At 26.7% G+C, this 15,730-nt stretch overlaps 2 protein-coding genes and 2 non-coding genes across 4 annotated transcripts; all 4 read right to left on the minus strand.

Moving 5' to 3' along the window:
• Positions 1–1,508: 1,508 nt before the first annotated feature.
• Positions 1,509–8,807, minus strand: LOC101501544 (type I inositol polyphosphate 5-phosphatase 8-like). The gene is made up of 7 exons (XM_004489296.4): positions 8,330–8,807; positions 8,112–8,202; positions 7,871–7,981; positions 6,954–7,481; positions 2,511–2,777; positions 2,219–2,402; positions 1,509–1,831 (listed from the first exon to the last, which is right to left on the minus strand). Exons 1-7 carry the CDS (start codon positions 8,430–8,432, stop codon positions 1,763–1,765), a joined length of 1,353 nt encoding a protein of 450 aa, XP_004489353.1. The 5' UTR covers positions 8,433–8,807; the 3' UTR covers positions 1,509–1,762.
• On the minus strand, positions 4,203–4,286 carry LOC113785562 (small nucleolar RNA SNORD25). Its single transcript, XR_003471688.1, has one exon. It is a non-coding gene; the product is annotated as a small nucleolar RNA SNORD25 (small nucleolar RNA).
• Positions 4,983–5,060, minus strand: LOC113785585 (small nucleolar RNA R12). Its single transcript, XR_003471710.1, has one exon. It is a non-coding gene; the product is annotated as a small nucleolar RNA R12 (small nucleolar RNA).
• Positions 8,808–13,641: 4,834 nt separating the features above from the next.
• On the minus strand, positions 13,642–14,719 carry LOC101501861 (uncharacterized). Its single transcript, XM_004489297.4, has one exon. It carries the CDS (start codon positions 14,357–14,359, stop codon positions 13,769–13,771), a length of 591 nt encoding a protein of 196 aa, XP_004489354.1. The 5' UTR covers positions 14,360–14,719; the 3' UTR covers positions 13,642–13,768.
• Between the last annotated feature and the right edge of the window lie 1,011 nt (positions 14,720–15,730).

Genomic DNA, 15,730 nt, shown 5'->3' on the forward strand with positions numbered 1-15,730 from the left:
TATAGAAATTGGAATGTTAATGTTCAGTAGTTGTCAAGAATCGTGCTAGATTTTTTTCTTAGGCAGCCTGGTAAATATAGTCTTAAATATTGTCAGAAAGTCACACACAAGTTTGAATTTGGAAGAATTAAAAGACATAATTATATTAGTTTTTTTTTAGAAAAATAAATAAATTAAATTATAATTAATTTACACATTGCAAGATATCGGTTCGAATTCAAAACAAAATTTTCATTCAAATAATATCGGCATTTTTCCATTTACTAGTTTTAAAATAGCTAATTTTTCAAGTCTTTCTTTTTGCATGAATTGTGCCAAGTGGAAATTTTTTATAGAATAAGTTTTTTGACATATATATTAATTGATTAATATATACAAAGAATAATCAAATTATATTTAAAGAGTTAAATATAAAAATATTTAAAAATATTCATAGAATTAAAAATTATATTAAAAATTATTATCATATAGTTTATGGGCTCGATTTTTGTTAGATATTCTAAAAAAAAGTGAATTTGGTATTTCATAGTTTGGATAAAAAATAAATGAATCTTGGTATAAATTAATTTTGGTATTTCATAATATAGATTATGGGATTGTTTTATGTTTGTCTACTATATTAAAATTCATTTTTTTTTTGTAAAAAAGTCAATCATAGAAAATGATGTTTTTTTTTTTTGAAAAGCGACTAAATAAAATGGGCTAATTTGTTATAAATTCTAAAAAAAGTGAATTTGATATTTCATAATTTAGATATTTTTTTTTAGAGATTTTTAAGAAAATAAAAAGTTCTTCTATATTTAAAAGAAAGATCAACCATAAAATATGATTCTTTTAGAAGTTACTAAAATCAATTTTTCAAAAAATTAGTTTTTAGATTTTTTTTAAATAAAAAAATCGTAAAAAATATGTGCTAATTTTCAAAAATGACTATTTTTTAAAAAAAAAATCTGAAAATATATGTGCTAATTTTCAAAAATGACAATTTTGTTTAAAAAAAGCGATTATTTTATAAAAGAAAACTATAAAAAACGCACTTTATATCTTAAAATTTTCATACAATTTATATTTATTTCCCATGTTATCAAAATGTGTAAAAATTAAAGTAGAGATGTAATTTTATATAACATTAGTTTTTTTTGGGATAACTTATTTTACTTTCTAAGATTCAATGACCAAGTTCAATTACTCAATATCTTGATTCGTGACATAACTTAAATTTCATAGGAAAAAATATTCCAATTTTTGGTGAAACATAGGATTTGCTTACGTTATGTTCTATTAATTTTTTTGGGTCCAAGTTTAGATGGGACAAGTCATCTTAGTGTTTTTAATTAATGGAGATAGTGCTTCAATTGTTTAGCATCATTAGAGATATTATTCACACAAAAATATTCACAAAAAGAAAATGCATCATTGGAGAAGTTGAATTTTTAAGCACTGAAATGTGATTATTCTTGTGAAGCTCTAAGTTAGCTCAAAAAAAAAAAACAAATGGGACTGCAACATACTGAATAATCTTTTATATATTTTGGATTGAGACATGCTTTTTATAACAAAATCTGTATAATTCACAATATTTATATCTTATATGATCAATCTTGATTCTTCACTCACAAAATCTTAACCTTTCTAAAAAATTTGATCTTCAAAAAATATTGTTGGGTTTTTATGAAGTCATTTTTTTGGTCATTTTCTGACTTAAAAATTTGCCATCCTTGACTATAGCCTAATAAAGTTTTAATTGCTTGTATTTGCACCCTTATACATTCTTCATTAACAATGAAAGTGAGGTAGGGTCTTCATTAATTGCTTCTCCTTTGCTCCCTCCCTGCAATAATTTATACCAATCATTAACATTGATGGTAAATGTTACGATTAATCACTTATATAGACCGATTTTTAAAAATCATTTAAAATTTTAATGATGATCGATGATTAGTCTTTAAAAATATAAATTACCAATCATTTAGTTTTTTATAGTTGAAATAATAATTCAATTGATGTTGATAATCAGTCTTAATTGATATCAAAATCCGACTTATGAAACTAATATCATTCATATTAATATTTTAACCATAAAACGTAAGAATTATTAACTTATCTTTAAAATAACTAACTTTTAAATATTAGTCGGCGGTAGATCGCTATAAAAAAAAAATTCAAAAATAAATAATTTATGTTGTTGATAATAACTCAAAAAAGCACATGCACATACATGATTATGGTGCAAGATTGTTGGGTGTATGTTGTGAAATTCCACAAGTCCACTATTAGATGAATTGATTTCAATTTGTGTAGAGAAAAGTGCTGAAACAGGTCGATGATCAGAAAACTTGCTTTCACTCCTAATATAGTGAAGTTGCTCTACTCCTTTACCATACCATAGAATTCTATCACACCTGCCCAATCAATCAATTTAAATATTAGAAAGAAATTTGTCATAAAAACAAGAATAAATTTTAAAAGAAATGTCCTATAATAATTAACAAAAGAAAAAATAACTATACCATGCTGGTGTTCTTTGCTTTTCTCCTGATCTATTTGGAAGGCCACCACCACAATAAATATTGGTAGTAGAAGATGAGTATTTATATGTTGGGGCAAATTCTATGTTACCTTCTTTCCAACCTTCAAAAACTCCACCTTCTTCTAACTCTTTTTGAAGTTGATCAAATTCTTGCAATGCCTTCCAATCTTGCTTTCTTATCAAATGCCTAGCAAGATTGTCTTTCAAGTATAGCCTATAGTTTAAATCTCCAAACCAAAATATTCGACTGTTGCATAATCAAAAGTTTAGTTAGCAAGTTAATTTTAGCTAATTGGTCACTAAACTTGATTTTAGTTTAATTAGTTAAATAGTAAGAATACTAATAATTGTAAATTTTAAAAATAAATTTTTTTTTATCATAGTGGCATGTGTCTATAATAAAACTATATTGATATTTGTCGTAAGAGTATTGCTAAATTGTAAAATATTTAAAAAAGTCAATGTTATCTCTTTGTCTATTTTTGTTGTTTACATGTTTGTGCTAATTAGCATTTGTTTGAATGTGACATTTTTTCTTATATTAGTGAAAATAAATTGAGTTGTTGTAACATAGTAGAACTTTGTGGATAACTCCATTTTAATATTAGTGAGGATGATTAAGGACTAATTTTAATATTATAACTAGGATTTTATGTGGCTGGACTTAGGTGTAGTCTTAAGATTCAATTTAATTATTCTTAGCATGGAACATTATTTGGACTTATACCTACTAGTCTTAAGACTGAACATTATATGAAGCTAGCCAGCTAGCTAAGATTTTACTAGCAAGAATCCAAATATTCTTAAAAAGTTAGTTATTGGGAGTTTCTTTTAATTATTGGGAGTTTCTTTCTATTTTTTCACCATATTTTCTTAAAAATTTATTTTCACCAATAAACAAGATATAATACATATTATATTTTCGGATTGAAACATAAAATTTGATAGAAATATAGAACTTTTGACTTTGGTGTCCGATGTTTTTTTTATTTTGTATTTTAATAATATTATTATATATTTAAACGACAAAACTAGTACCGTTGTAAATTAAATATATTAACATTTTTTTTTATTTTAAATAATATATATTAAACCAAAACTAATAAAAAATTAAATCAGTATAAAAATAGTTAAATTTACAACAATTTATACACTTTTAAATAAGCAATTTCAAATTTTTTAAATTACAAATGACCAAACAATTGAATATATTTATTAGATAAAATTAAATGGCCAAACTACCTATGTAAATAAGTTATATTTAAATTAAAATTTTAATTAATTTTCATTTTTTTGTAGAAATAACAATAAATAAAACATTAAGGATTTTTAATTTATATAATTTTATACCTTCGAGTAATAATTTATTATATCATATAAATTAGGAAACCCCAATTATTATCAAACTATTTTATATTTTATTATATTATAATTTTTTATATTTTAAATTATAGTTTATATAGAGGCTAAATTATTGTTTTACTTCTATCCTATTTGGTTTAAATGAGGCCTTTTAATTATTAAAATAATTCGTACCCGCACTAGTAAATCTTCATCAAAGCAAAAATGCCATTCCAAAACAAAGATGTCCCAGCTATTATTATATTTAATTATTCACATGAAATCAATTAGTTATAAAAAAACATTAAAAACTAGAAAGAGCATATCAAATAAAAATTCAGTCCCTTAGATGTTCATTAATGATTGCGATCATATCCGCAAATCATTACAGGTCTGTAGGCTCATCATAATAATCATGAGCCAAAGGAGTGGAAATAAATAATAGGCTTCAATAAGTAGAATAAGAAAATAGAACTTAAAAAGAATTTAAAAATAACTAAACTATACAAAATCATACCCCAAAAAAGTATAAAAAAATTGAATAATATTAGACTATTCTAACATTTAGTGTAAAAGTTTGAAAGTAGAAATATTTGAAAATATATTATAAAAAATATATATTTGAGAACTAAACAGCAAAACAAATCTAAAACTGATTCGGATATCCAGAAAATGGGCCTCAATCTGTGGGCCGGGATAAAGCGCCAACCACTAATTTTGTAGTTTTTCACCATTGGGCTTTGGTTATCTGGGGTGGGGTCCATCAAGATTACCATATAGGTATTTCTCTTCCCAACCCCTTACATCCTCAAAGTCTCGCAATTTTCAAATCTTTTTCAAATTAACAATTCAATAAATACATAAATATAATCAAATTGACCAATTGTAAAATAAAAATTGAAGAATTTCATCACTGCAATTGTCAATCTGGAATGATTAATTTAAATAGAGTTAAAATAAAATGTAGATTTCAGGGAACTTTTAGGAATGTAAAACTGTGGAAGCAGAAATCTTCAATATTTTCAATATTTTGGAAGCAGATATTATCAAAATTTTGGATTAAATGAAAAATAGAAAATTTTCAAAAAAATAAAAATAAAAATGAATATGATGTTGTCAGAAGTAACTGGTTAATCTCACGTATAAAATATCAATGGGAATCCGATTGATTTTTTTTCATCACTCAACATCATATATATCATGAATAAAAAACACACCAACAAAATGCAAAAATTACATGTATTAAAATTTGATAAATATACGAAAATACAAGTGATTGAAAATGAATAGTGATAGTGAGAAAAATATATGCAGAAAGAAGAATCAAAATCCTATTCGAAGAGAGAGCGAGAGAGAAGAAGCATTTACGGCTCAAAAAATATTAGGGTTGTGTCGTGGTTGATTGAAAGCTTGGGGATTCATTTATAAGCAAAATTTTGGTTAATGGACTTTCTTTATTCACAAACCATATTTAATTTGCATGGGCTTAGTTTGGGCCTCATATAATTGAAAATGGAAAATTTTACCCTGTACCCCCATTTTTATACCTGTACCCCCATAATTTTTTGAAAATGCCAAGTATACCCTTAATGTTTTTTTTCAATTTTTTTTTACTATTTTATTTTTTTCAGAATCAGAAAAAAATTTCCGGTACACATTTTATTTCCGGAAATCTTTTTTCAAGTTTTCCGGTACAGAAGGTTGTTACCGGAAAACTTTAAAAAAGATTTCCGGTACAGAAGTGTAAAATTATACTACCGGAAAACTTCATTGAAAACATTTCCGATACAGAAGTGTTTCCGGAAAACTTTCTAAGGTACACACCATTTTTAGAAATAATAATATGCCATAAATATTTTGATATACCATAAATAATTAATAATTAATACATCATAAATACACTATAAATAATTAATACACTGTAATAATTAATAATTAATATGTCATAATTAATAATTAATAATTAATAATTAATAATTAATATACCATAAATCGTTGTTTGTCGAAAATCTCAAGTTTCTTCGGAACAAGTTTCTCTGAATAAGCTTCTGTACCGAAAAAGTTTAAAAATGTTTTTCGAAAAAGTGTTCTGTACCGGAGAACTTAGAAAAATGTTTTGCGGAAGAGTGTTCTGTACCAGAAAACTTCAAAAAATGTTTTCCGGAAGATGCTTCTGTACCAGAGAACTTAAGTTTTAATATACCATAAATCTTTGTTTTTCGAAATCGAAAATCTCAAGTTTCTTCGGAACAAGTTTCTCTGAATAAGCTTCTGTACCGAAAAAGTTTAAAAATGTTTTTCGAAAAAGTGTTCTGTACCGGAGAACTTAGAAAAATGTTTTGCGGAAGAGTGTTCTGTACCAGAAAACTTCAAAAAATGTTTTCCGGAAGATGCTTCTGTACCAGAGAACTTAAGTTTTCTGGAGTGTATGTTGTGTACCGGAAAACTTGTATTCAAGTTTTCCGGAAGTTTAGAAAAAAAACCTTCAGTAAAAATTGAAACGAGAAGTGGTAAATTTCTTGAAATTTTAGCATTTAAACAAGGACAAAAATGTCATTTTATTCATGATTTGGGGGTATAGGTATAATTAAGGGGGTATGGGGTAAAATTTTCTTGAAAATGACCCTAACATAAAAGAGACTAAACTTGATGGAATTTTCTTTTCACACCCCTTGTCTTGATGTATATTTTTTCTAACCTTTTTAAAATTTTTATTTCTAGTCCACATAACTACCTTTGAGCCCTAAAATATATAAAAATATTCTATGATTTTAGTACATTAAGCTATATTCAAATCCTCTACATATGAATATGACTTTACGGTACAATTAATTGTAGAGTATTATACTAAACGGAAATTTTTTTTATCTATCTTGATCTAACAATTTTAACTGATTCCACCGTTAAACAGTTATATAAAATTTAATTTTCCTAAAAATATATTAAAAATATGCAATTTTGTAATTCATAAAAATTCAAAAGTTGATCTAGAGACGGACAACAAAATTCGAGATGATTTTAAAGAATAAATATATTTAATCTAAATATAAAAACAAAAGAAGGTAGGGAAAAATTAACTTACTCATGGCCTAAGATGGTTAGAGGATGATGATGATGATGTTTTGTTGAGGAGCTAGAAAAAGATGTTCTCCTAAAAATCTCTTCAACTTGATGATTCCTTCTACATTCATCACCTTTCTTTTCCCCTGATGCTAAATGTGCAACAACAAAACAAAAACTTGTCCCTTCAATCAACATACTAATAGCCACACATCCTTTATTTCCCAAACATCCCATAACACCACATGCCACACATGAAACTCTCACATTTGAAACACAATATTTTTCCAAAACTTGTTCTTTTAACCACACACTTATGAAAACTCCAACCATCTTTTTACTAGATACCATACTGTACTTGTTGTTTTCTTCAATTTTTTTATATTTTTCATTACTTGATGATAGTGATGAATTTAACATTGGTGTTGACCATGGAAATCCAAATTTGTTGTTTAGTGTTTTTCCTATGAGGTGGTTCCAACTTGTTGCTACTGATGGATCCTCTGCTCCTATCACTGTTAAGGTCTTCAATGGTACAATCTCTTGAAACCTGAAAATTTTATAAGCCTTTCATTTCCAACTCTAGTAAAAGAAATCAATTATTTTGATAGAAAATAGAGGAATTCTTTTAACATCAAAGAGCCAATTAATAGCGACGGTTTCAAAATTCCAACTATATCAACAACAAAAAAATATGACTTAAAAGATCAATTTGTTGTACACAATTTGTTTTGTGAACTATAAAAAAAATGTGTTAACCATATTATTAATACGAAGTATTCTTCAAATCTTACGATAAATAAAACTCTATAGAGAATTTAGTTGACATTTTTAAGGAGTCTTCTCTTCTAACTTCATTTTTTCTATACATAATGCTCAAACTTTAATTTTAAACTTTAATTAAAGTTACTTAAGTACTAATCATGCATACATACATACCCTAGAACATATATATCTGCACCATTCTTGAGATTTAACCACTCATCCAAATCAACAGCTAAGCTTCCTACAGGTGATCTTCCAGCAACATTCCAAGTACCAACAAAGATCCTAAAATATGCATAGCAACATAATCACTTGTCACAAAAAAAATCATAGGCTAATTATAAAAATTTCTTATACATATTTTAGTCAAATTAATTTCATGATACACACACACAGTACCGACTAAATAATTTACCTTAGCTTGTTTGTTGAAATGCATGAATCAAATTCCAATGACTTAAGGGAAAGATTTTCCCCATGTTCATCACTCTCATCTTCTCTTCCATCTACAATATAAAGTGAACATGAATAACATGTACTTATGTAAACAAAAATTCTAGGCTGACGAATAGTAACAATAATAGAAAAAAAATTAATAAATAAAAAAATAAAATAGTAATGATAATAATAAACCTTCAACTCTATAAAAACTTAATGATGGTTTTTTTTCCTTTTGCTTAGTGGTGAACCAATTGCATAGCCTCTTATATCTTGATTTGTGGTTCTCCAACTCCATGGCTTATGAGATTTCAAAAGGATGATAAAATCATGATTTGATTCCTTCCATGTAGGCCAAATTAACAAACACTAACATCACCTATGACAAGAAAGAATGAGGTAACATCTCATATCTATACAAAATATTTTTTTTACATTTAAGGGATTAATAAGATGAAAGATAATATGATATGTTTGTAGTAAAGGGGTTATTGTGTTAATCGCCTTATAGCAACAAATACAAGAGGAAGTGACAAAACAAGGAAGCTTAAGATGGGGTTAGTTCTTTGAGCGTTGAACACGAGAGAGGGAAATAAGGGATATATATTTTAAACCAAAATATAATAAAATAAAATTAAAATAGATTTGGCCACACTTCTAGAGAAGATTGTTGAAATTTAACTAAGTATAGTAGTCTCACATTGACTATGAATAAACTACTTTATGGTTAGACTATTGAGAAAAATTCAAATTATAAAGAATGACATTTACACGTTTGTTTTATAAAGATGAGTTAGACTGATATAAAATGTAAGACAGATCAGGAGCAACGAACCTAATTCAATATTAAGTAGTTAGTTTGATAATAATTTATTTTTATCATTTATTAGTTAATTAGTTGAGTTTGTTAAAGATGTTAGGAGTTAGTCACCTTATATATAAGCACTTGTTTGTAATCTTTTGTACAATAAATGACCAACATTTTTTAGAAACATTATATTTTACTTATTTGGTATATTCAGATTGTTGGGAGAGCATGAATGGTGTACTAGTTTTTGGACCAAGTATATGATGTGAAAACTTGCAATTGATGAGGAAATTGTTAAAATTTAAGTGTGAGTGTTAATCTCACATCAATTATAAATGGACAAAATATTGAATTTGTAAGAGATAAAACTTATATTTTCAGTATATTAAGGTTTTGGACTCTAATTTTTAATTCTAAATTTTTACAATCGTAATATTACAGTCACATCATGATGTAGTTTGCAACTTATGTTGGAATTTACTATACATATAAATACAAATTATAGCAAATTGTAATATTAAAAGTGATTATAAACAACGTATTTTATCGAATTCGATTAAAATTGTGCAGTTTATAAATACTTCAATAACATAGTATCATCTTCGATAGGATTGTATTTGCATATTTTATTTTTATTTATAATCAATTCCTTAATATGACACATAAAGAGAGAGCGAGTTATGTCAAAGTGTCATAAAATCAACAAGGAATTTTTACAAAATTTTCCTAGCTCATCGTGTGACAGATCCTCTGACTAAATATTTGATTTTTAACTTTTCTTTTAGATCATGTAACCCATATGGGTGTTATGAGATTTTTTTTATACATTAAGTTAGTGGAAGAATATACATTGTAATTTATGCCAACTTTATATATTTTGTGGCCATATTTTGATATTTGTTTCAAATAAATTATTGCTACTATTGTTACTGAGGTTGGTGCCATATAACGCTCTGTTTTGTTGATTTATGTTATGGCATATTATTGTGCATTTTGGATCCACTTAATTTGATGTGCTAAGATATATGTTGTCAAGTTTTGGAGTACTACATATCTGGTGGATGCTAGGATCATTATTTTGAAATTGCGTGATTAATTAAATTTTGCATGTGATTTTATATTTTATATTTTACATTTTATGTTGTTGTTGGGTCACCAAGATATGAGCGTTTGGAATATATGATATTAATTTTCTTATTAGGATAATTTCTATGTTACTGTGGCGTTTATGATTTTGTTTTTGAACTATTCGTTGAAAGTGCTTCTTTAATTTTTAACCTCTTGGGGTGGCCATGTATTGTGTAATTAATCTAAAGTATAATTTTATGTGACTATATATCGTTCAAGTTGGAGATTGTTGGATTATTTTATTTTAGACTACCATAATTAAATTAATTTTAATTTAATACTCAGATTAATTAGATAACATATTAAAATGTGTTGTTATTGTTAATCTCAATTAAGTAATTGTTATTATTTGATTTAACTGGAAATATTTTTATTATTAAGAACTTCTTATAGTGAGTGAATATGAAAAATTTATTGAAACTTACAATAATGAGTTAATGTGATTGATTAAATTTATAAGTGTAGTTGTTCCATTGAAATTACACGTATCTTTATCATTAGTGAAAAATAAATAGTTTTTGTATTCTCTTTGCACACACTAAAATTTATATCTTCATATTTAGATAATCCAAAGTTTTTAATTTTTATTATTAGGATTAGAAATTATATTTATTAAATTTTGAAATTCTTTCAACTCGAAACTTTAATCTTAACTATCATACTCCAGGAATTAGTCTCCATACTATGACTCAAATATATGTATTTATTTTTATCCTAATAATAAAAATAAAAATAAGTAGCTAAGTTGGTTATGAAGCTTCATTGTCCTACACAAGTAGGGGTGCAATAAATGAATGGGTCCAAAGACAAGAAGAAAGTGGATATAGGCCTCACAAGTTTCTATCATGTGTTTGATTATTCGAGCCTGTGAGGTGGTGTTGGTCACGTATGTCTCATGGATATCTACGTGACATAATTGTTTTTTTTTTAGTTATTGTTGTTGCATGTTAAGTCAAATATTTTGTATAGAGTAATGTTCCTCCTTTTGGACCATTATTCATCGAATAAAGTCTATTATGTATTAATGTGATTAGTTAAATTTAGTCTCTTGCTTTTACTTTGTACGATCATATGATTGAAGGGCTATTTGTCTAGATTGTTTGGGTGTATATTTAGACAATTAATTATGTGAACATAATGTTAGGAGTTAGAGTGCGGAGCAACTAATGAGTCAAATGTTCTATGATTAAAAAAGATTTTAATATTATATTTCAATTTAAAACTTTAATACATTAAATATATAGGTAATGTCTCTTATATATTCAAGATATAGTTCATTTATAGTCGATATAATACTTTTGATACAAAGATCCAACATGAAGATCCATTATCCGCTTCTCCACTAAGCCGAATCAGTCTCTAATACCATTTATTGGAAAGTCTGGAGGAGAGTAGGAACAACAACAAACCAATTATTTCATGACTACAAGAAACTATGACATAACATCTCCCCAAACAACCTTAAATCATTAAGTAGCTCTTATATATCTAAAATTTAATTTATTCATAATTTAATTATGGTATCACGTTTTAATTTCAATAATTTTTTTTATTAAAAGACCATTTTAAATAATAATTTATAATTTTAGAGATGTTTTTGTCCGTTTACAAATATAAAAGACTATTTTACCCAATTTTTACAATTTAAAATATTAATTTATCTATTAACTCATTTTTATAACTTTGTAAAAGTTGTCACATGCATATAAGTTTCATATACAGCTGTAATGCATAGTGCACATGAATGAATTAATTAAAAAGTTAACTTCAAGTAGTTGAATGTTCAAAATATATGCCGAAACTATCATGAATTTATCACATCTTGTCTTATACTTGAAGCTTAACACACGTAGTGTTTGAGACCGTTCATCAATTATATGATAAATATCCAACACCACCGATCTTTGTATGTTAATATACATCAATATCATCATGTAACTTAATCACATCTCTTTAAGATATATAGCTAGCAATCCTCTCAATCAATCTCAATATCTCTCTCACATATATGTCCCACCCCTTTTTCCCTCGAGGACAATTAATTGATTAATAAATTGAGCTTTAAATTTTTTGATTAAACATGCATTTCACACTATATGCCTAAACCTCAAAGCTTAGTAGCTCCTAGAGAATTGGTTATTAAAGTCCATCATATCTCAAATTAGAAAAATAGTTGTTGTTTGGATATTAAAGATATAGATCGTAACCGTACACAGTAAAGTGATCTCAATTATTTGATCAAGATTGTATGATTCATATGTTAGAGTCAGTATTTTGTATATAAAGAAGTTAGAACCAATTTTAAAATTTGAACATCAAATCACGATAGAACGTTCGAAATCTAAATTCTCGCAATTTAGTGTAGAAAAGAATGATCATCAATTTTATTATTATAAACTATTATCCATGAGGTATGAGTTCAATATTAATAATTTGCTCTTGTAATTCAAACACAAAAATTAAATCTAGTAGTAGACTTTTGTAAATGGTCACCGAGTTTTTAAGTTGAGAAGTTTTTCTTATAAGGATTTTTTTTTTTATTTCTTCTTTAAATTCATTTTTATCTTGTTTTTGGATTTGTATAGATCTTGATTTCTAACAAGCTTTTTGAATCCATATTTAAAGGTAATAGATCTTGTTTTCTCTAAATTCATTATTCTCTTTCTTCCATTTAATTTTTAATTTTTGAACAAGTTTTAAAAAATATAAATCCCATAGGGACTCTAACCCACATGAATTATAGGTTTTTTGGCCTTATGACATTTCCTATAAGTGGGCTTTTAGGTTGCCTTAGCTTTTGTTGGCCCTGATCCAAGTGTTTTTGGGTGGGTGGGATGTAGTGGGCCAAAATAAGAGCCCTAGTACAATCTTTTTGTCAAACAAATATAAAAATGATAAGAAAGAAAGATAACCTACTAATCATTTTATTTAGGAAACAACCTATTAATCCTAACAAATATATAAATTGTGTTGTCAATTATGCATTGTTTGTATGTTTGGTTCTACTTGTTTCAAGAAAATAATTATCTATTTATAAACTTCAAAAATAGTGTATGGTCAAGAGAAAGAATAAAAAAGAAACAGAGGAACATAATATCAAGAAATATTTGTTTACTTTCTCAATTTATTTTTAATTTTATGTGTAAGAGTAGCTTTCTTCTTACAAGTTACAATCACCAATTCACCATATGGCTAATTTTTATTTTGACCACTATATGCAAGTGGTGAGTGATAGTGCCATTTTTAGAACTAATAAAAATGACTTTTTAGCATTTAAAAAAAAAATACTAATTTTGTTTTTTGAAACTCCCAATAACATAGTTGGACAAACACATATTTTAAGCTATTATTTATTTTCGAAATGAAAATAGAAAAATAACCAAAGTAAAGAATCTCATTTTAGTACTTCATTTTTCTCCCCCTTATGTCCTATTGTTTTATTTTACTTATAATATTATCAATTAATAAGCAATCTTAAGGAAGTTTACATAATTACAGCAAAATATATATGTTCCAAATGAACAATTGTAAGTACTAATGAGAGAAGTAAGATATTATAATGCAAAAAACATGCCTCCAAATTGCATCAATCATAACAATGTAGTAGCAAAAGAACATCCTTAATCATTTAGAACAATATAATAATATAATAAAAACATAACAAAAAATAGTTTATAGCTCTCTTTAGAACCTAAGCCTCAACAACAAGGAACTTCAAATTTTGATGTCAAGTTTGATGTTTTTTGGAGCTTAAAATTCTCAGCTTGTTTAACATCTGAAATCAAATGCTTCCTAAACATAGCTATGAAAGCTTCAACTCTTTCATTCAATTCTTCCTTAGACAACATTGGCACATTTTCATCATCTTCATCTTCCTCCTCTTCAATCTCAATCTCATTCTCAACATTAACATGATGAATACTAGTACTAGTATTAATACTAGTACAACATTGTTTTATGTAACATTCTTTATTTTCTTCAATTTCTTGAAAATTTTCATGACACACCCTTTCCTTCTCTTTGTTTTCATTTTTCACTTCTTCAACATTGCTTTCACTTTCTAAACTTTTACTACTCCAATAGCATGGCTTCATAGACATGAAAAGAATTGCTAATAGAATAACATTGAGGATGAGAAACACATAAGCTCGCCACTTTTCAACTAAGAAACTCTTAAGACACACCATTACAAAAAATGTGCCTAATGTGAACATTATAGTGTATATACTATCTTCATTTAACTCTTCCACTTTGGTTTCTCTCTCACATTCTCTCTTTTTCATTTCCATATTGGAAAAATTTCTTGATGTGTAATTTACTTAGAGATGAGAGGTTTAGAACTATAGAACTTGACTATAAATCAATGTGAGAAAGTGGTTCATGTGCAAAGCATGAATGATAGTTTTGTTTGTGATGTGGGGGACTTCATAACCACAATGAAAGAGTAAAGTAGTGATGATGAGAGAATATAAGAACAAAGATATGTGAGTGTGTAAGTGTGAGTAGTGGTGTAAGGTGTTGAGGAGACAAGTAAACATAATACAAACAAGGAATGTTTGCTTTGCCACAAATGCTAGGCTCCATTTTTTTGATGATTTTCTTATCCAATATTGAAATTTTTTAGCTTTGTAACTTAGAGTGTGTCTAGTCTTGGCGTGCACACTAAATCACCAATAGTCACAAGTGATAGGTTTGTGACATAGGCACATATGACCAAATATTCTTTCACTAAAGAATCTCACAATTATGTGTTGATGATCAAAGGGTTTATAATATATTATAAGTTTAGTAAATATACATTTCATTATATGAGTCGTTTAGGCAAAGATCAACTTTCAAGATTGTCAATTGCATAAATGGATGACAACAAATAATTTATTTTCAAATAGATCTAATTTTTTTTGCTATCATGAAATTGCGTAATCGTGCAGTTCGCGCGCTATAAACTATTAGATGAAGACTAAATAATTATTTACAAGTTTAGTCAATATACATATATATCATTGTATAAATTGTTTAATCAAGATCAACGGTCAAAATTATCAACTATTTAAATGTGTGATCGAATAGAATCTATTTTACCACAATTTCTAATTAAAATTTAAACATGCCTCATTTCACTTTAATGTTTCATTATAAATATACATCTCATTATATAAATCGTTTAGTCAAAATCAATAATTAAAATTATCAATGGAATAAATATGTGTTTGCGTAGAATTTATGTTTAGACAAATTCGAATTATCTATTGTCAAAGAATTTCAGTCATACAACAAACACGTTATAAGAACCTTTAGATCAAATTTTACTATATATCGATCAAGATTATCAATTGAGTAAATGTGTGACTATAGAAGTATATTAATATACTCCATTTCACTTTGTTTAGGAGATTTCAAATGTTTGGTCTATGCATATTTTGAAACAAAACTTGCTGAGTAAAAAATGGGAAGAATGATATAGAAGTAACACTTGAAAAGAAAAGCACATAGAGAAGTGGGGGAAATTGGAATGTCATAATCAAAAACTGAATAACTAGCTGGCCTATTTTGTCATGTGAGAAGAGCACTATTACTATTACTGTATGATGAGAAAGACAAAAAGAAAAGGTTGAAACGTGATGGAACCAAAAGCACGCTTGTGATGTGTACATATAATC

The sequence above is a fragment of the Cicer arietinum genome, chromosome 2 (assembly GCF_000331145.2).
Source record: "Cicer arietinum cultivar CDC Frontier isolate Library 1 chromosome 2, Cicar.CDCFrontier_v2.0, whole genome shotgun sequence".
NCBI lineage: Eukaryota > Viridiplantae > Streptophyta > Magnoliopsida > Fabales > Fabaceae > Cicer > Cicer arietinum.

Excerpts from the sequence above, each read along its gene's own strand:
- LOC101501544 (XM_004489296.4), bottom strand. The coding sequence starts at position 8,432 with ATGGAGTTGGAGAACCACAAATCAAGATATAAGAGGCTATGCAATTGG. Across the intron at positions 2,778-6,953 it reads CTAACCATCTTAGGCCATGA|TCGAATATTTTGGTTTGGAG; the intron begins GTAAGTTAATTT and ends ATTATGCAACAG. Across the intron at positions 2,403-2,510 it reads AAGCAAAGAACACCAGCATG|GTGTGATAGAATTCTATGGT; the intron begins GTATAGTTATTT and ends TTGATTGGGCAG.
- LOC101501861 (XM_004489297.4), bottom strand. The coding sequence starts at position 14,359 with ATGGAAATGAAAAAGAGAGAATGTGAGAGAGAAACCAAAGTGGAAGAG.